General features: G+C 36.3%; 3 protein-coding genes across 5 annotated transcripts; 2 read left to right on the top strand and 1 right to left on the bottom strand.

The window, feature by feature from the left end:
- Positions 1–1,182: 1,182 nt before the first annotated feature.
- LOC112747935 (uncharacterized) lies at positions 1,183–3,962 on the bottom strand. The gene is made up of 4 exons (XM_025796141.1): positions 3,374–3,962; positions 3,171–3,224; positions 2,093–3,085; positions 1,183–2,006 (listed from the first exon to the last, which is right to left on the bottom strand). The coding sequence occupies exons 1-4, from the start codon at positions 3,960–3,962 to the stop codon at positions 1,183–1,185; spliced, it is 2,460 nt and encodes an 819-aa protein (XP_025651926.1).
- Positions 3,963–7,147: 3,185 nt separating this feature from the next.
- LOC112749542 (dehydration-responsive element-binding protein 1E) lies at positions 7,148–7,941 on the top strand. The gene has a single exon (XM_025797821.3). It carries the CDS (start codon positions 7,148–7,150, stop codon positions 7,781–7,783), a length of 636 nt encoding a protein of 211 aa, XP_025653606.1. The 3' UTR covers positions 7,784–7,941.
- Positions 7,942–9,492: 1,551 nt separating this feature from the next.
- Positions 9,493–14,484, top strand: LOC112749543 (uncharacterized). Of its 3 annotated transcripts, none has more exons than XM_025797822.2 (9): positions 9,493–9,732; positions 10,513–10,661; positions 10,877–10,964; positions 11,506–11,917; positions 12,306–12,359; positions 13,176–13,273; positions 13,430–13,555; positions 13,646–13,735; positions 13,899–14,484. In XM_025797822.2, exons 1-9 carry the CDS (start codon positions 9,493–9,495, stop codon positions 14,025–14,027), a joined length of 1,386 nt encoding a protein of 461 aa, XP_025653607.2. In that variant the 3' UTR covers positions 14,028–14,484. The 3 variants fall into 3 exon arrangements, with proteins under 3 accessions (XP_025653607.2, XP_072074724.1, XP_025653609.1); XM_072218623.1 differs by having other exon boundaries at positions 9,589–9,732; positions 10,319–10,661; XM_025797824.2 differs by lacking the exon at positions 9,493–9,732 and adding an exon at positions 9,748–10,044.
- Positions 14,485–19,649: the final 5,165 nt, after the last annotated feature.

Below are 19,649 nucleotides of genomic sequence, written 5' to 3' on the forward strand. Positions count from 1 at the left end.
TTCGAGACCTCGGGTTCACACTTCCTTGGCTAATTCTGGTGCCAGAATGTCTGTTGACTCAAGCAGAAGTGCTGAAGGCATTGGAGGGATTATACAGAGTGGAAATCCTAGACGTATTCCGATGAGTCTGATTCATGAGAGTAACAGGGCAGTTGATGAGACTGATAACTACCTAGTAGACCATCCAGATAATGCGGATGAGGATGAGGATGAGGATGAGGATGAGGATGAGGATGAGGGAGAGGGTGAAGGTGAGGATGATGATGATGATGATGATGATGATGATGATGATGATGATGATGATGATGAGGAGGAGGAGGACCCAGCTCCCAATGCAGGTTAAATAAAGTTGTTTTTGTATTTGATTATTTAATTCTATTTGTAGCTTTATGGTGAAATTGTATTTGTATTACATATTGAATAGCCATTTGAGTAATAGGATCCACCATTTGTTGTACTTTCATAGGTACGGCCACAAGTGAAAGAGGAAAAGGTTACAACCTTGGAGTTGATCCTCCTCGTCGGAGTGCGAATCGGTATACACCATCTGCTTTTAACAGGATTGCCAAGAAGTGCAGAAAGTTATACACCGATATGAAGTGGGCACCAAGAAAGTGAAGTTGTATGGATGAACTAAGTTGTTAAGTAGGTTTATTACTATTTAAAAATTAAGTTGTTCTATTCACTTAATGAGTATGTCAATTAGGTTGTTACTACTATTTAAAAATTAAGTTGTTCTATTTACTTAATGAGTATGTCAATTAGGTTGTTATCGCTATTTAAAAATTAAGTTGTACTAATTACTTAATGAGTATGTCAATTAGGTTGTTATCGCTATTTAAAAATTAAGTTGTACTATTTACTTAATGAGTTTGTCAATTAGGTTGTTATTACTATTTAAAAATTAAGTTGTTCTATTCACTTAATGAGTATGTCAATTAGGTTGTTACTTCTACTTAAAAATTAAGTTGTACTATTTACTTAATTAGTATGCCAATTAGGTTGTTATTACTATTTAAAAATTAAGTTGTACTATTTACTTAATGAGTACCTCAATTAGGTTGTTACTACTCAATGAGTTGGCAAATATAAATGTCAATGTAAATTCAGATGAATACAAGCACGAGTTGGTAAATATAAATGTCAATGTAAATTCAGATGAAATGTAAAAGAAGGTAACTACTACTCTTCGGCTGGACCTACACTTGGTTCAGCATTTTGGCGACATTTACTACGACTATGGCCATTGGCACTGCATTGGTTGCATCGCCTAGGGCGATGCAACATACGAGTGTGCATCTCATTCAAGAAGCGGGTCATCTTCGGACGACCTTTGGCCACACGTCTGAGGAACGGGTTTCCAACAAATCGAGGTCCATGATAAGCAGGCCATGTTGCAGGATTTCCCAGTGGTCTAAACCTAGCCCTGTATACTCTTCGAACTTGGTCCATCTTGTATACATCATGAACGTACACTTGCCAGTCCAACCGCTGATTTGCACAACAAGCAAACACATATCGACACGGAATTCGGTCAACCTGAAATTCACCACAGTCGCAACGACGCTGGCGTAGGTCAACTGCATACTCAACCCCACTTGGCATCTCCCGTACCTCAAATACTTTATTTTCTCTATCAAAACAACTAACCTGTATGTTACCCGATGCCCGTTGATTTGCATGCACCTTGGTGGGCACCATCTCAGAGAACACAAGTCCAGCATTTATTCGGGCTTCAGCTTCAGCTCTTTTCCTAGTGAACAACTCATTCATTCTGTAAAATGTAGCCTTAACAAGCGCAGTCACCGGGAGATTGCGTGCACCCTTTAAGACGGAGTTGATGCACTCCACAAGATTGGTGGTCATATGACCCCATCGGTATCCACCATCAAATGCCAAAGCATACTGCTCACGTGGGATCCGATCAAGCCAGTTGGTGTAAGCCTCACCCCGTTCCTTTAATCGTTCATAGCGCATCTGGTACTCCCTGATCGTCCTCGAGTATCCTATGAAAAACATTCAGTCAACAATGAACATCATTCTATTTGATCGTACTGACAATAAATTCAAAGTTCATTGTATTTAAACTTACCAATATTGACTATGAGCTTCTGCAAGTAAGGTGCCTTGAACTTCCTCAAGAAGTTGGATTCAATATGTCGGATACAAAACATATGGAACGCTCTAGGAGGAGACCAAGCCCCATTACTTCTCTCAATAGCTGACCTAATAGAATCGTGTCGATCAGAGATGAGTCCCACACCATCACGTGTCACCACATGTTGACGCAAGTTACTCAGGAAAAAGTACCATGCGTCAGAAGTCTCTCCCTCCACTATGGCGAATGCAATAAGCACGATGTTGTTATTACCATCTTGTGAGACTGCAACCAATAAACAACCCTTGTATTTTCCATACAAATGAGTCATGTCCACCTGCACCACTGGCTTGCAGTGTCTGAAGGCCCTTATACAAGGGTAATAACTCCAGAAGACTCTATGCAGTACACGTATATCAGGAACCAAATCATCCCCCTGGTAAGCAGGCATTGTTTCGAAGTGAACCACTGCTGATGGCTCCTTGTGACACATGGCCTCAAACCATATGGGCAAAGCTTCATACGATGCCTCCCAACCTCTGAAAATTGACTCCACCGCCTGTTGCTTTGCTAACCAAGCCTTGCGATAACTGATGGTGTAGTTAAACTTTGACTGGACTTCAACAATTACTGATTTTACCTTTATAGACGGGTCAGCCTCTACCAATGGCTTAATTGCTTCTGCAATTGTCTTCGAATCCAGCTTCGAATGGTCTTGAGAAATAGTAGACCTTGTACACGTGTGACTTCCGTTGTACCTCATTATCTCCCAACAGTACTTCTTTTGCATTTTGGTAACCCTGATCAACCAGTCACAACCATTACCATATTCTGTACATTTGGCATAGAATGTCGTCGGTTCCGACTCATATACCCGATAGTCTACACCTCTCCGGATGGTATAATCTTTTATTGCCTTGATTACTGCCTCCCTTGAACTGAATTCCATCCCCACTGTGAACTCACCATCCGCCACAACAGGAAGCACTGCATACATCAAAAATAATAATTCCTTTATTGTGTACTTAGCAATAAATCATTTATTACAACTCAATTAATAAACACACTTTACCATGTAAGATCATAATAGTCTTCTTTGTCGCTATTCTATCTACGTAAAGAACATCTAAATATAACTCATAACAAAGAACTATTAATTAATAAAAAAACCAAATGCTATGCTCACAAATGACTATCCACATATCACATATATTACTTATCTGACATAATGATCTGCTACTTAAGAGTTTCATACAGCTATCTAGCTTTACGCACCTGGATTCATATATTGCGGAAACTCCGGTGCGTGCATAGCCTCCAAATCCAACGACCGCATGAAAGAAGGCTCCTGAAACGGATGCGGGTTTGCTAGTGCATCTGCAACTGCCGCCACATCTGCATTCATGTCGCCGCCAGCTTCATCTTCATGTTCACCTGGACCAACGATCTCATAGTTACTTTCAAATTCATCCTCGCTTTCACTATTATAATCTTCCAACACAATGTTACGGTCCGCTTCAGATTGCTCAAACTCAACATACAACTCGATATAAGACATTTGGTAGCGATTTTCCATATACATTGAAAACATTTCATGCATACTCGCTTCATCCGTCACGTACTTGGTCTGAAATTGAACGAACCCACCAAACACAGATAAAGGATACCTGTACAAAATACAGGATACTCTCCTAGATCTTTGAGAATCTATCTTCTCACAAATCACACCTTTCAATTCCTCAAACGACAACGTGAACGAAATAACAACATCTTCTGGATTTTCACACACAAATTGAACTCCTTCATATGTTTGCAACAAAATCTGCCCATAACAATAAATCTTCAACACAACTCTATCATCCATATCAGTATACATACTTGCCTATTTTCACACTCATTTAAATTTTTTCTACAAGAATGATGGAAAGAATGACGGAGAAGAATAAAAGGAGAGGAGGAAGAACATCAGCTTAGACGGAGACCAGAGACGAAGAAATGAAGCTTCTGTGATGTTTTCTTCATTTTATTTAAGCAGTTACGGCAAATCGGACCCACCGACCGCGTTCCACACAAATCGCTCGCTCCGATTGGTGCACTGTCGTATTAAAAAAAACATTTTTCACGCCCGAAATCGGTGGGACCGATTACTATGTTATAAAATAGGACTCCTACAAATCGGTGGGTCCGATTTGGTATCTCCATCTTACACAAATCGGTGGGACCGATTTGTGTTCTTCATCTCTCTTCCACAAATCGGTGGGACCGATTTGTGTTCCCTCTTCTCTCTCCTTGAAATCGGTCCCACCGATTTCTTCCCCCCTAATTTCTTAAAATAACGCCGTCATAACAGTCTAATTTCCCCCAAATGATCATAATGAAGTATTACTCACAACACTAAATCATATTAAAAAAAATCAGCTTTGGCTTTTCTCATTTGAGAGTCTGTAAGAAATTCCTTCGAAACAATTTCAGCCTGCTTCCTTACAGGCGACACATTGTTTTCTTGATGATTGCCTTGATCATACATTGGTTGGTCCGCTTTGTCTTTTTCTGCCAGAACCTTGTACCTTCCTCTTTCCTCCACTACCTCCATTTTGTCTCTTTCACTTTCTTGCTTCGATCCCCTACCTGTGTTGGAGGTGTCCTTATTGGTGGGTGTTCTTCTTGTCCTTTTCTGCTTTTGTACTATCATCCATGCACCAAAATTTTGGCTTGTTACAGTAACCTCTTTACCCTTGTCGTTACGTTTTTCTCCTTCTTTGTTCATAGGATGAGTCTGCGTCTCTCTGGTCGAAATATTCTTTTCTGCTTCTTAATGCTGCACTTCTTTAGCCTTCCCTCCCTTACCTTCCTGATAAGTATTAGCCATGCAACTATCACTCACATGGCCAGACCTTCTACAACTGAAGCACACCATATGCAGTCCTTCATATTCTATATATAATCTTTTTCCATTCACCAAGTAGGAGGCTTCCAAAAGCTTGCTCAAGTCTAGTTCAACACAGAGTCTCGCAAACTTACCCCGGGATTGATTCATTGTGTTCATGTCGACTTTAAGCGTCTTACTAGTCTGACCACCCATTGTCCCAGGAAGCGCTTGTCGTAGTATTCAATGGGAAGGTCTGGGAGCCTAATCCAAGCTGCCACCTTATTGATGGTAGTTCCGAAGGGGTCAAAATTTGGGGTCCAACTTCTTATTGTTAGATAATGATCGAAAAGTAGCCAGAGACCTCCTTCCATCACATGCCAATAATCTTTTTCATTAAACAATCTCACCACATAGAATTCATTGCCAACGTCGATAAGGTCGATGCCTCCTAACTTGGATCACATGGTGTCTAACTTTCTTTTTCAGCACTCCATACGTAATCAGCATCCCCAAGGGTTTCACTATCAACGTGTGTTTTCAAGGCTTCTCTAACCTTTTCTTCTCTGCTTATTGGCCTCCTTTTTTTCCTTCTTTAGAGCGTCTCATTGCATCTGGCTCATATTGAAAAGCTCCTCCATCGGTATTTGCTCCTCCGTATCCTCTTCGAAATCATCCGATGAACACCTATCAGAGTCAGACTCTTCGTCATCCGATCTTGGTTCTGCACTTCCATTCATAACAAGATCGGTATACGTTCTTCTTTTGCCATTAGTTCCCATAAAGGACATTTTCTCACATATCCACTCCTCTTCCCTAGCTATCCTTGATGTCTCCCCTTTAAATTCTCCTCTGTCATTACGAAGTTTCTTTTTGCTTCGTTGCAGTTGGTCCACTTCTTCAGCGGTAGTTACCGGTGAGCTCATGGAAGGGGAGAACAATAGAGCCTTGGAATCTGAAGGGTTTCTTTCTATCACTCCGAGGAAAATATAGCTACCATGGGGGATTTCACTTCCTAGCAAATCATATAAAGTTTTATATGATTATTGAGCCCAACAGTATACTTATATCATGGGCTAGCTGTTTTTTTAGACTTTACAGAAGAGAGAGAAGCGCAAACCATTGGGTTGGGTTTTGGTCGCGGAACCAGTGGGGTTTTATTTTTTGGGGGATCATGCTTTGTGTTATCCATCTAAATCTAATTGATCAACCAAGTAAGATTAGGCCCGTTAAATATCAAGCCCAACATACCCGAAAAAATATATAGTTTTAATTTTTTTTTTTTAGACCAAAAACTTGATTTATTTGCTTTTCTCTACAATTAAGTTTGCTCCACAATTTTGTTTTGGGTTTAGGGTTGATAAACTTTACATTTTCTAAGTACTAATGACGTAAACTAAGCTTTTAACAAGAGAAAAAACGAAAATTATACTGTCTAGTATTCTAAGGATTGCTTGCTAATATTTTACAAATGTAAACTTTTTATAAAAGAATTTATACTATTTTAAAATCTAATCTTAGCAAATGCTTTCATTGCATCTATAACAAAATTCATACATAAATTACTTTAAGCTTTAATGAAAAATATGCATGACATTATTTTAACGGAAATTATTTTTTGGTGTTAACCTTAGTGATAAACACATGTAGAATTTTATGCAAGGATAAATAGTAAAATTATTTTAGTAGAGTTTGAGCTGTCGGACAAACCGGGGACAAAACCAGTGACGGTCCTACTACTATAAATTGTAAAAGGGAAAAAAATAGTGTTAAAAATAGAGGATGAAGAAACACGTTTTCAACGTTGGGATTTCCAGTTATATCCATAGCTGGAGCAACAACACTACAAGAGTGGGAGACAGGACAGGCAAGTGAAAGTGTCGACTTAGGAAGAAACAAAGTTCCAAATCCCCCACTGCTGCCACGTAATCAAAAGGAAAGTGAAAGTGAATTCCAGCCCATGGGCTTAGCTTCCAGTTATTATGGGCTGGCCCACCCATACATATATATCCAACTGTCCCCGTGTCCGTGTCCACGTCGCAGCACCATACGTGGCCCATCTAACCTCAACAACCTATATATACTCAACTCACACTCTCACTTCGTCACTCACACTCACATTCGAACTTCCTAACTCACACTCATTCATAACTGAATTAACAAACTACTTTTGGAATAGCAGAATGAACATTCATAATCATCATTACTCGGACGATGAAGTGATTCTGGCTTCGTCGATGCCGAAGAAGAGAGCGGGGAGGAGGGTGTTCAAGGAGACGAGGCACCCAGTGTACAGGGGAGTGCGGAGGAGGAACAACAACAAGTGGGTTTGCGAGATTCGTGTTCCGAACAACGTTAACAACACAAGGATATGGCTTGGAACTTATCCTACACCGGAAATGGCAGCACGTGCACACGATGTTGCTGCTCTTGCGCTTCGCGGCAAGTCCGCTTGCCTCAACTTCGCGGACTCTGCTTCGCGCTTGCAGCTTCCGTCTTCCACCGATCCGGAGGACATCAGGAGGGCTGCCGTTGAGGCTGCGGCGGCGTTCGCGGCGGAGGACAGCGCCCAGCAGGAGCATCAGGAGCAGAGTGTTGGGGAATGCGTGGTGGTGATTGAAGAGGATGTGAACAAGGCTTCTGAATTTGAGGTTAACGATGTTCCGGCGGTTTCTGAATTTGAGGATTGGCATGATTTGGTTATGAGCATGGCGGATGAGCCTCTAAGGTCTCCTCCTCATCCTGCTTTTGCGAGAGATGGCAGTAATGACGTGGAGATATTCGATGTTGGGTTGCCACTCTGGAGTTTCTCCATTTGAATAATTAAGCCCCACAACATTGATTAATTAAGCTTATCGGATACAGTAACCACTAGCTTGGTAGTACCTACTGTGTGGAGTACGTGTTGAAACATGCATATGTAACATACCCCGCCGTTGTAATTGTATGATAAAGTTGATTACCATTTTCATGTGAACTCCATCTCCAACGGCCCACGCAATGATTTTTTTATTTTTTATTTTAAAGTTAACACTTACATTCGTTCTCAGACATTTTAAATAACAGACATTTTTTAAAAATTATTCTCATCAAATAAATTAATTCATCTGTTGCTTATAAATTTTAATCAATCTTTAATATGTATATTGGATCAATAAATTTGTATATAAAATAAGTAAGTACCAAAAGTATTACTATATTTTTTTTTTTTTTTTGTTATTAGACGAGGCTGAAGCTCAAACAGTCAAACTCCCGAATTACAATGTTCTGGGACAAAGTAACCTCTCTATAATCAACATCAATAATTTGTCGAAGACTACTCACAGGAATATCTATGAATATAAAGCCTTGCTGCACCTACAGACCCTTTTTTTCCCAACCTTAAGCTATGTATAAGCTTGACCTCCTAGTCTCTTTCTAGCATGATTTTAATGTGGCTCACTGTACCATCTGGATGTTTACTGATTCTGTCTTGGTTATTTAAAATGTCCATAACACTCATCAAATCGGCCTCCACAATCACTCTTCTGGAATTCAAATCCCATGCCGTTTTTAAACCATAGAAAATACTCCACATCTTTGTTTTAGACGCTGACCAAAAACCTACGAGGACACGAATTTAAAAAAAAAATTTCTTCATAATTATTTTTTTAACTTTAATTTAAATTTTTTTTTACATTATTTTTTTATCTTTATGTTCTTCTTTTTTCGATTAGAATAAAAGACTAAATTTAGCATCTATTGAATTTTCTAATTACACAATAAAAAAAATTCAGAAGCAGAAAAATAAAAAAAATACAAAAATAAATTGTACCCAAAAATTTTTTAATATTGAGTTGAGCAAAAAAATGAATTGGCAGAAGCAGAGTTTAGCAGGTATCATTTATCCCTTTCTTTTTAGACTTAGTTTGGTAAATTTTTTTTTTTAAAAATAGATAAAAAGAATAATTTTTTAAAAAGTGTAGCATTTATGTTTGGTAAACCAAATTAAAAATAACTTTTAATAAACATAGGTAGCAACAATTATGTTTGGTAAAATAGTTTTTAAAATTTAAAAATATTATAAAAGACATAAATTTAAGTGTTAAATTTGAAAATTAGTTAATATTTGAACTTATATTAGATTTTTAAATTTTGAAAAGTACAAATCAACTTTAAAAAATTTTATCTTAATTACTTTCAAAAAATATCCCGATATTTTAAAAGCTGCAAGTACAAGCACATGATATTTTATTGTGCTTTTAGAAAGCACAAGTACCTCTTGAAAAAAATTTTACTAAATCAAGTCTTAGTTAGTAAGAGACGAAAAGGGAGAAGAGGGTACAAAAGATATATCTATTTTAGTCATTTTGTATAATACCAATTACCAGTTAATCCATTTCTTTATTTGTATGGGCCACCAGTACTGTCTTGATCCGTTACATAGAAAGGCCCATTTAGCCTTAATGGGTTGGACATACTTTTGAAATTCTGAAATGGGCTGTAAACCCTAATAGATCATCACTTCATTTAACGGTGCCAATTAAAAATGCGTTCCCCACCTGATCCCACGGATTCAAATACAACAATCAATTTAGAGGAAGAAAAAAAAAATAAGAAAGGAAAAACAAACTTTGTTTTGTTTGCTGGAGTTCAAATTATATCAAATTATCGATTTAATCACTGGCATAAAACCCTATTTCCCTTCTTCTTGAGCTGTGCCAAAATGAGAGGTTCGAAGCGTTTGGCTGTTTCGGAACCGAACCATACCGATACAAACGAAACAGTGGTAAGTGTCTCTGTTGACACTCTTCCCTTTTGTCGTTTTCGAGCTTCAGCTCAATCACAAGTTCACTACTTGATTCACCAATTTTCCGTTACGCACTTTACCGCCGACATTTTCCCCCTTTTTTTTGTTTGGGTCTTAGAAGAATACAATTTTCCAGCTAGTTCAATTTTTTTTTGCTTGCTGAATTTTTCTGGCATTGAGTTTCCGCAAAATCGTGTTATTGATAGCATCTTAAAAGTTTGTCCTTGTGATTGAAAATCAGTAATTGTTGGGAGTAGATTGAACATCAGTAGCGATTTGAATTGAAAGGGGGTGAGTTGTAGGCATTTGCTAACGAAGCTGTTTGTAACTATAAGCTTATCTTCTTGTGTTTACTTCAGTTTTGTGCTTATCTTTCTTTCAATATTGAAAGGATCCACCCAAGAATTTGCGATGTTACAGGACTGAGATTTGAACTGATTTTGATAAGAAATAATAATTTACTGGCTTATTACCAATAAATGACACACCTATAGTGCTCTAGCTCTTAATAGTATGCTAAATTGTCTTTTATGCTTTTTAACGGTTATCTTTGGGAACTTGCTAGGAAACTCTCCAGAGTTTATGCTCGAGTCATTTTACATGTGGCAGATGATTTTTTTGGAAGTATATATTTATGTCCGTGTGTGGGTGTATAACTTCCGATGGCCAAACTACCTGAACTTTTAGATGCTTGAATGTCTGTAGCCTTTGCCTTATCCTGTTGAAGCTTAGTATACCTACATTTTCACTGTGATGCAGTTTCGGAACAAAAGAATAATGGAAGGATCTCTTTTTGACGTTCATAGAGCTGAACCATCCCAGCAAACAATGGCAGTGCCATCATTGGATATGCGGCGGGCAGAGTCATCCCAGAAGCATGTGAGAGCCTTAAACACCCAGTTTGCAAGGTACATATTTTATATCAACCAATTTGCCTTTTCCTTATTTGCATATTTCAGTTTTTGGTAAATGAGAAAAAAGTCTGGGTTTGGATTTTGCATACTTTGCATATGTCTTATTTGGTTAGCATTTGTTATAAATCATCACGCCTTGATGTAAAATCTGGTTTAAGGATCCTGCATAGTCCTTCTCATTATTCTGCTACATGTCTTCCATTTGACAGCTGGGTTCAAACACAATTACAGAATCACCCTGATGAGCTCTGGGAAGATGGTGTCAGAGATTACTTAGAACATGCTGCAGGCATTATGGTAATTCAGCACATGGTTTAATGATCTTACATACATTACTTATATTTCCAATTTACTGGTAGTTTCATACTATCTGAATCCAAGTAATATGTTATTGAAGCTACCATTTTAGCAGACTCTTGTCTGATATCTTGTAGTTTTGTTACTTTTATGGATACTTTAATTAAATAAACAGGTATACTTGCACATTTTCGAATGGAAAGTGAAACCACTGTGGTTCTAGTTGTTAAGTAACTATACAAGGTTATATCTATTGTTGTTAAGTAACTATACAAGGTTATATCCATTTTATAACAACATCCCTGCCTGTGTTCTACCAAGAGGGAGTCTGTCTACTGGTGAGAATGAGATTTGCTTTGGCTACACTATAATATGCTTGATCTCACTGCTTGTTCTTGCCACCTCTAATGATTTTAGTGTTAGCATCTATGTCATTCCCCCCCTCCCCCACAAAAACCCCAGCCCACCCCAAAGAGTCGTGCTGCTCACTACACTATACTGTAAGCCGTGCATAAAGTTGAAAATCCTTGTATTGTTTCAGGAAAAGTTTAGTGATGTTGTAAACTGGATCAAAGCAAATGCCACCAAGGGGGAAAATTTGCCTGCTGATGTTGGTGCTTCTTTTGCCGGGAAAAAATTATCTCCAGATGTGACTAATAAAGAAAATAAAACTTCTGGAGAAAAAACTGGGTCTACTACAGCTAGTCCTGCTTCAAATTTTGCTAGTCCTGCTATGAGTTTTGGCAGTCCTGCTATGAATTTTGGCAGTCCTGCTACAAATTTTGCTAGTCCTGCTACAAATTTTTCTAGTCCTGTTACAAATTTTGCTACTCCTCTGCCAAACTTTGCTTCTTCTGCTGCGAACTCTGCTTCTTCTGCTGCAAACTTTGCCACTCCTGCTACTTCATGGGGTGCTGGATTATTCTCAAACAGTCAAAAACCTTTTACATTTGGTATGATTCTTCTCACCCTCAAATAGTCACCCTATATGTTTAATGAAAATTTAAGACCATGAATCTTATAAAATGAAAATAAAAAAATTACATTTGTTGTATAATTTTATTGTGATGTCTAGATGACAGACAGCCGACAGTTATTAGAGGCCATGGGACATATGTTCATACTGGCTTAGGACACCCATAATAAATTGGAGGTTTGCATAGAGTATCTGTTATCTTAATGTCCTCCATTTTGGAAACAAAGCTTGCTATCTATTCCTTGGACGGATGCTCATATCCTGACTGGAATTTCAAACTGCATTGCATGCCGATTTGTGGAACTTAGTTTGAAACTTTTGTCTCTGTTTCGCTATTGGCTGCTAAATTATCCTATGTTTTCCAGGTACTCAAAATTCGGCTCCCTCTAATAATGATGCTTCAGATGATGTAGATGGTGGTGAGGACATGATTCTTCTCTCTTTAACCCTTCCCAAGTTTTCAGTTACAGTCTTCTTAATAGATACTTCATTTCCTTTTGCAAATACAGATTATCCTATCCATTTTGTATTGTGTGTTTGATTCACCATTTATGACCCTTTTTAATGCTGGAGGTTTCTTGGAGCAACTGTCACATGATGTCATTGTTGTTCATGATTAAATGAATATAAAATGAAGGTTACTTTATTTTTTTGTGGTAGGTGGTTTGATAACTGTATGTCATGCTTCTGTAGTCTTTACTAATGTATGATAACCTTTCCTCCTCTATATGGTAATTATTTTCATTAAAGAAACCCTAGAGTAGGAAGAACATATTTACATCTGCAGGTTGTTTAACAAAAACTAAATCCCTTATTCCCTCCCCCCTTCTCTCGCCCTCTTCCTCTAAATGGTAAAAGGAAAGTTCTATTAGTCTGGACGAAACAAAAGATACACGATATTGGGAAGAAAATGGATATTGAGATCTGAGGGTACTATTATTCATTACTATCAGCTGGGTACTTGAATTTTTTATCTTTTCATTATTGCCTTGTTATCTTGTTCTAGTTTTTGAACTTGATTACATATCATTACCTTATATATTGTTGTAAGTTTAGTTTTGACCTTATACACTGGGTCCCATCAACATTCTTGCTTGCTAGTTTATAGAAATGTTAATTTCTTGTGCACAAGAGAACCATTAGAGTTACATTTATTAATATTCATGGCATTTATAATCAATAAGATTAGAAAAAAAAAGGGCGGTACAAATTAAATTTTTTTTATTTGGTTTCAGAAAATGACTTGGAGCAGCCCAGCAGTCCATCAGTGAAGAAGTCAGAAGAGAAAGGTATCATAGTTGTGCATGAAGTGAAGTGCAAACTATTTGTAAAGGTATTTTTTCCCCTCCCCTCATTTGATGCAATGTTTCAATGTAAATTTAATAATTTATATACTTGCAGTGTCACAATAGCTTTCAGACAGCATCTATTTTGCCTACCCTTATTCAATTTAATGAGTTAATGTCTCTCACTTTTTTTTTTGGTCCAGTCAAGTGATACAGATGTTAAGAATGTATGGAAAGATAAAGGAATGGGTCAACTGTGTATTAAATGCAAAGAAGGTGTCAGCAAGGCTACCAAGGAGTCCAAACCAACAATCATTGTTCGAAATGAGGTTTGTTCTTTTGTTATTTCTCTTAGTACTTATAGTTTAGGTGAGTTTCTGTGAGTTTCATTGACTTTCTGATACCTTCATTGATGGCAGGTAGGGAAAATTCTTCTCAATGCCTTGTTGTATCCAGGAATAAAGACGCATCTACAGAAGAATACTCTTGTTGCGATATTCCACACGTCGGTATGGCACAAATGCTGAAGTGTTTATATAAACATTGAAAAGCTCTGTATAGTTTGTATAGTTAGTATTGATAGGAGAAGCTAAAAGTAACCTTTTCCATTATATTTTTAGATTCTGTTTGAAAAGCTTATCATTCGGAATTGTTCACTGTCGTTCTTCGTAGGATATTGCTGATGGAAGTGGTGAAAATAATGATAGCGTTGTTGCACGCACCTTCTTGATAAAAGTGAAAACAGAAGAAGATCGAAATAAATTGGCATCAATAATCCAAGAATATGCTCCAGGATCTTGATAGTACGCGAGATGTAATTATTGTGCCAAGTTGAGTCATTACATGTAATCGGTGACCGGATCCACCTTCAATTTTCCCTTCGAAAAAATCTCAAGTTTATTAAAGGTCTCATATGTTGGATTCTGTTTTTACAAACCTTGTGGTTTTAGAGGCTGCTGCTTATGTACCATAAAGAGAATGTTAGATGATCATGGTCGGTATCAGTACTTTAGATTGAAGCCATTGTCAATTAAGGTTAGTGCCCTTATTGCCTCCGTGTTCTAACTCTAGTTTGGGGCAGATGGTAGTTAATTATCACACTTATCTTTTTTTTTTTTCTTCTATCTTTTTTTTAATCAAAAGAATATATAGCACCTGATAATGCTGTAACGATTATTTGTCAGAAATGGCCAGATTTGGCATGTTAATATAGGTGCTGCCGATGACTTATAAATAATACACATTTGTTTGTCCAAAAGTTCACAACAATTCATGCGATTAGGGATAGAAAAAAGAGGGTTATCATTGTTGAGTGTACATGCTGGGTGGAAAGAGACAAAATAAAATCGAGGGCAGTTCACAAAATTCAATTCATTCTTGATCGTTGAAAAGCTTGCAGAACGATACATTTTGCTATAACGCATAAAAAAAATATTCCGACAGCTCTACATTTTATTGTAATTCTAAAAAAAAAGACGTAATTTTAGCTGTTAAATCAGTTTTTGAAGGTGTATATTTATGCGTTGTTTTATGTTTTTTTGTGTATTTTATATTTATAATGTGTTTTATATGAGTGATTAATTTAATAATTAAAATTTTAGATGGCATTAAGATTATTGATCACTTTGATTGCTCTATTCTAAACGTCAGTTTAGAATGATTTTTTAAAAAAGTATTTATTTTTTTTTGAAAGTTATTTTATATTTGAATAAGTTTTTTTTAAAAAGTTTTTAATTATTAAAGATATCTTTTATTTTTTTTAATAAAAATAGTTTTTTAAAAAACATGTATCTAAATAAGTTTAAATTGAATAAAAATATTGTTAAAAAAATATTTTTTAATTCAAAATTGAAAAAAAGTCAATCTAAACTAATACCACACGAATCTAAGTTTTTTTTAGGTGTGGTAAAATTCCATGAGATATGGAACCCTATGAATATTGTCCCAGATGGGAATTCAAAGATGGAGAATTTTTCGGTGGAAAAGGGAGCCCGAGACATTGCAGGGATTCAAGTGGGAATTTCCGTCCCGTTTCCATGATCTTCGAATAATACGAATTTATTTAATTATTTTTAATATTTTAGGTATTTTAGTAATTTCCTCTATTATATATATTTGTTGTGGTGAAAGATTAGGTGCATTTAACTTCATATGAAGTTGATAACTCAGAGTCGTTAGTTGATAATTTAATCAAACCTGTCAAATTATTTAACGACTCTCAACTATTAATTTCACATGAAGTTAATGTACCTGAGTTCCACCATTTTTCATTTTTTTGTGTTAGGACTTATTTTATTTTACTAGATTATGTTGTGTTATTATATTTTTTGGACTTAGATATTGAACTTTAATTAATTCATTATTTTAGAATTTAGACAAAATACATTTGTATGTTGTTTTAACGTATTATATGTATTTTTTATTTTTTTTTTTCAATTTTTTAAGAGCTTTTTATTAAGAATTTTTATAAGAATATGGAGATGGGAATTCTCATGGAAACTGTGAGAAAACAAAAAATGAAAAATGAGGCTTAGTTATCCCTTACGGCAGGAATTGGAGCGAGATCGGAGAAAATTTGTAGCAAGATCCGAGAATTACGAAAAAACGAAAAATGAAAAATGAGGCAGAGTTATCTCTCACAGCAAGATTCGAGGTGGGATCAGGAAAGATTTGGGACGAGATTGGAATTTGGACAGGATTAGGAAACTATGAAAAAACGAAAAATGAAAAATGAGACTCAGTTATCTCTCACAGCGGGATTTGGGGCGAGATCGGAGAAGATTTTGGAGTTTGGGAACCGCCGTGTTGACTTTCCTAATTTCAAGGCGGGATCAAGGAAGATTTGGGAAGAGATCAGGAAAGATTTTGGAGCTCGAAAACCGTTGTGTTGACATCCCTAGTTTCTTTACTTAAAATTCTAGTTTTAATTATTTTTCTTATTATTCTATTGGATGACTTATATAAGAGAAATAATAGAGAGTTATCAGAATTTATTATTTATAGCTATCATTCAATTATTAACTCATTTTTTTACTCTAATTTTTATAATCTAGTAATTCAATCATATATTTTGTCTCATACTTTTAAATATTAGAGAAAAGTACAAATAGGTCCCTGACTTTTTGTTCTGCGGACATTTTCGTTCTTGACCATTGAAAAATACTTTTAAGTCCCTGATCTTCACAAAATTTGGACGGATCAGTCCCTCCGTCCAAATGCCTCCGTCAGGGACTGATCCGTCCAAATGTCTCCCTCAGGGACTGATCCGTCCAAATTTTGTGAAGATCAGGGACTTAAAAATATTTTTCAATGGTTAGGGACAAAAATGTCCGCGAAACAAAAGGTCAAAGACCTATTTATCCTTTTCTCTAAATATTAATGACTAACTAATAACCAAGAGGCGTGGCCATGTCTCTAACAATAAATGAGTTGAAATATATGGTTTGTTTAAAAGAAGGAAGAGAGAACATATTTATAAGAATGAAATTATGAAATGGGTAGAATCGAGTATTACCTTGTTAAGGAATGGGGATTCTCCCCTACGAGAAAACAAAAAATAGAAAATAAAGCTTAGTTATCCTCCACGACAGGAATTGAGGCGAGATCGGAGAAGATTTTGGGTGAGATCGGGAAATTGCGAAAAAACAAAAAATGAGGCCGAGTTATCTCTCACAGCGGGAATCGAGGCGGGATCAGGGAAGATTTGGGGCGAGATCAGGGAAGATTTCGGGCGGGATCGGGAAACTAAGAAGAAACGAAAAAAAAATGAGGCTCAGTTATCTCTCACAGCAAAAATCGAGGCGGGATCAGGAAAGATTTAAGGCGAGACCGGGAAAGATTTTGGAGTTCGAAAACCGCCGTGTTGACATCCCTAGTTTCGAGGTGGGATCAAGGAAGATTTGGGGCGGAATCAGGAAAGATTTTGGAGTTCGAAAATCGCTATGTTGACATCGCTAGTTTCTTTGCCTAAAATTCTAGTTTTAATGTTTTTTTTATTATTCTATTGCATAACTTATATAAGAGAAATAATAGAGAGTTATCAGAATTTATTATTTTTAGCTATCATTTAATTATTAACTCCTTTTTTTATTCTAATTTTTTTAATCTAGTAATTCAATAATATACTTTGTCTCATACTTTTAAATATTAATGACTAACTAATAACTAAAAATAATAGATTTTAATGTTTCCTAACATTTCTCCTTATAAATATAATAAGTAATAACTAAGATGAGCATATATCCGTCTAACAATATATTGTTTTGGAGCATTTTGTAACTTCAATTAAATTTTAAACAAAATTAGATATGTACAAAACTACAAATTTTTAAATTCTCTTTCCAAGAGTGGCGTGGCCACGTCTCTAACAGTAAATGAGTTGAAATATGTGGTTTGTTTAAAAGAAGGAAGAGAGAACATATTTGTAAGAATGGAATTATAAAATGGGTAGAACCGAGTATTACCTTATTAAGGAATGGAAATTCTCGTAGGAACTACGAGAAAACAAAAAATGAAAAATAAGGCTTAGCTATCCCCCACGGCAGAAATTGAGGCGAGATCAGAAAAGATTTGGGGTGGGATCGGAGAATTACGAAAAAATAAAAAATGAAAAATGAGGCTGATTTATCTCTCACAGCAGAAATCGAGGCGGGATCAGGGAAGATTTGGAGCGAGATCAAGAAAGATTTGGGGCTGGATCAGGAAACTACAAAAAAACGAAAAAAATTAAAGAAAATGAGGCTCAGTTATCTCTCACAGCGAAAATCGAGGCGGGATCAGGAAAGATTTAAGGCGAGATCGAGAAAGAAACCGCCGTATTGACATCCCTAGTTTCGAGGTGGGATCAAGGAAGATTTGGGGCAGGATCAGAAAAGATTTTGGAGTTCGAAAACCACTGTGTTGACATCCCTAGTTTCTTTGCCTAAAATTCTAGTTTTAATGATTTTTCTTATTATTCTATTGCATGACTTATATAAGAGAAATAATAGAGAGTTATCAGAATTTATTATTTTTAGCTATCATTTAATTATTAACTCCTTTTTTTACTCTAATTTTTTTAATTTAATAATTCAATAATATACTTTTTCTCATACTTTTAAACATTAATGACTAACTAATAACTAAAAATAATAAATTTTAATATTTCTTAATATTCTTCCTTATAAATGTAATAAGTAATAACTAACATAAGCATATATCCATCTAACAATATATTATTTTGGAGCATTTTGCAACTTCAATTAAATTTTAAACAAAATTATATATGTATAAAACTACAAATTTTTAAATTCTCTTTCCAAGAGAAGTTGGCCACGTCTCTAACAATTAGTAAGTTGAAATATGTGATTTGCTTAAAAGAAGGAAAAGAGAACATATTTGTAAGAATGAAATTATGAAATGGGTAGAATCGAGTATTACCTTGTTAAGGAATGGGAATTCTCGTGGGAACTACGAGAAAACAAAAAATAAAAAATAAGGCTTAGCTATCCCCACGGCAGAAATTGAGGCGAGATCGGAGAAGATTTGGGGTGGGATCGGAGAATTACGAAAAAATAAAAAATGAAAAATGAGGCTAAGTTATTTCTCACAGTGAAAATTGAGGCGGGATCAGGGAAGATTTGGGGCGAGATCAGGGAAGATTTGGGGCTGGATTGGGGAACTACGAAAAAACGAAAAAAAAAAAGAAAGAAAATGAGGCTCAGTTATCTCTCACAGCGAAAATCGAGGCGGTATCAGGAAAGATTTAAGGCGAGATTGGAAAAGATTTTGGAGCTCGAAAATCGCCGTGTTGACATTCCTAATTTCGAAGTTGGATCAAGAAAGATTTGGGGCGGGATCAGGGAAGATTTTAGAGTTCAAAAACCGCTGTGTTGACATCCCTAATTTTTTTGCCTAAAATTTTAGTTTTAATGATTTTTTTATTATTCTATTGCATGACTTATATCACTTTTTTATTTTTCATATTGGGAAGAAGATGGAGTATGACGCGGTTATGGGAGTCTATGGTGCTTCACGCAGATGTGACGGCTGCGATGAAGAAATCGGACAGTTCGATTTGATGCCAGTAATCATCGGACAGTCCGATTAGGGGCTGGGAAGGTACACAAATCGGACCGTCCGATTTGCGATCCGATTTGTGCCCCCGTCACGTGTCACGCATGCAGGTTGATGAGCCCACCAGGATGTATATACTCCAAAGCTGATTCAATGCCCCATTCCCTTTCACTTTCGAAGCAGCAACCACAAATCATCTTCTCCTCCAACCCCACCAGCTTCATTTATTCATTCTCCTCCATTGATGAACCTTTGCATAAAAAAAAATTGGATCACTCATTTTTAACAATGCCTAGAAGAAGAAGAATAAAAGATGTCAATCATCTGGAGCTCTACATTGCTAATTATCTTGATCATCCTAACTATGTA

The sequence above is a fragment of the Arachis hypogaea genome, chromosome 15, assembly GCF_003086295.3.
Source record: "Arachis hypogaea cultivar Tifrunner chromosome 15, arahy.Tifrunner.gnm2.J5K5, whole genome shotgun sequence".
In the NCBI taxonomy this organism is placed as follows: Eukaryota; Viridiplantae; Streptophyta; class Magnoliopsida; order Fabales; family Fabaceae; genus Arachis; species Arachis hypogaea.

Coding starts and splice junctions, on each gene's coding strand:
- LOC112747935 (XM_025796141.1), bottom strand. CDS start 3,962: ATGGATGATAGAGTTGTGTTGAAGATTTATTGTTATGGGCAGATTTTG. Junction 3,086..3,170: donor GACTATTATGATCTTACATG/GTAAAGTGTGTT, acceptor TGATGTATGCAG/TGCTTCCTGTTGTGGCGGAT. Junction 2,007..2,092: donor GAAGCTCATAGTCAATATTG/GTAAGTTTAAAT, acceptor TGTTTTTCATAG/GATACTCGAGGACGATCAGG.
- LOC112749542 (XM_025797821.3), top strand. CDS start 7,148: ATGAACATTCATAATCATCATTACTCGGACGATGAAGTGATTCTGGCT.
- LOC112749543 (XM_025797822.2), top strand. CDS start 9,493: ATGCGTTCCCCACCTGATCCCACGGATTCAAATACAACAATCAATTTA. Junction 10,662..10,876: donor TTAAACACCCAGTTTGCAAG/GTACATATTTTA, acceptor TCCATTTGACAG/CTGGGTTCAAACACAATTAC. Junction 13,736..13,898: donor TTGCGATATTCCACACGTCG/GTATGGCACAAA, acceptor CGTTCTTCGTAG/GATATTGCTGATGGAAGTGG.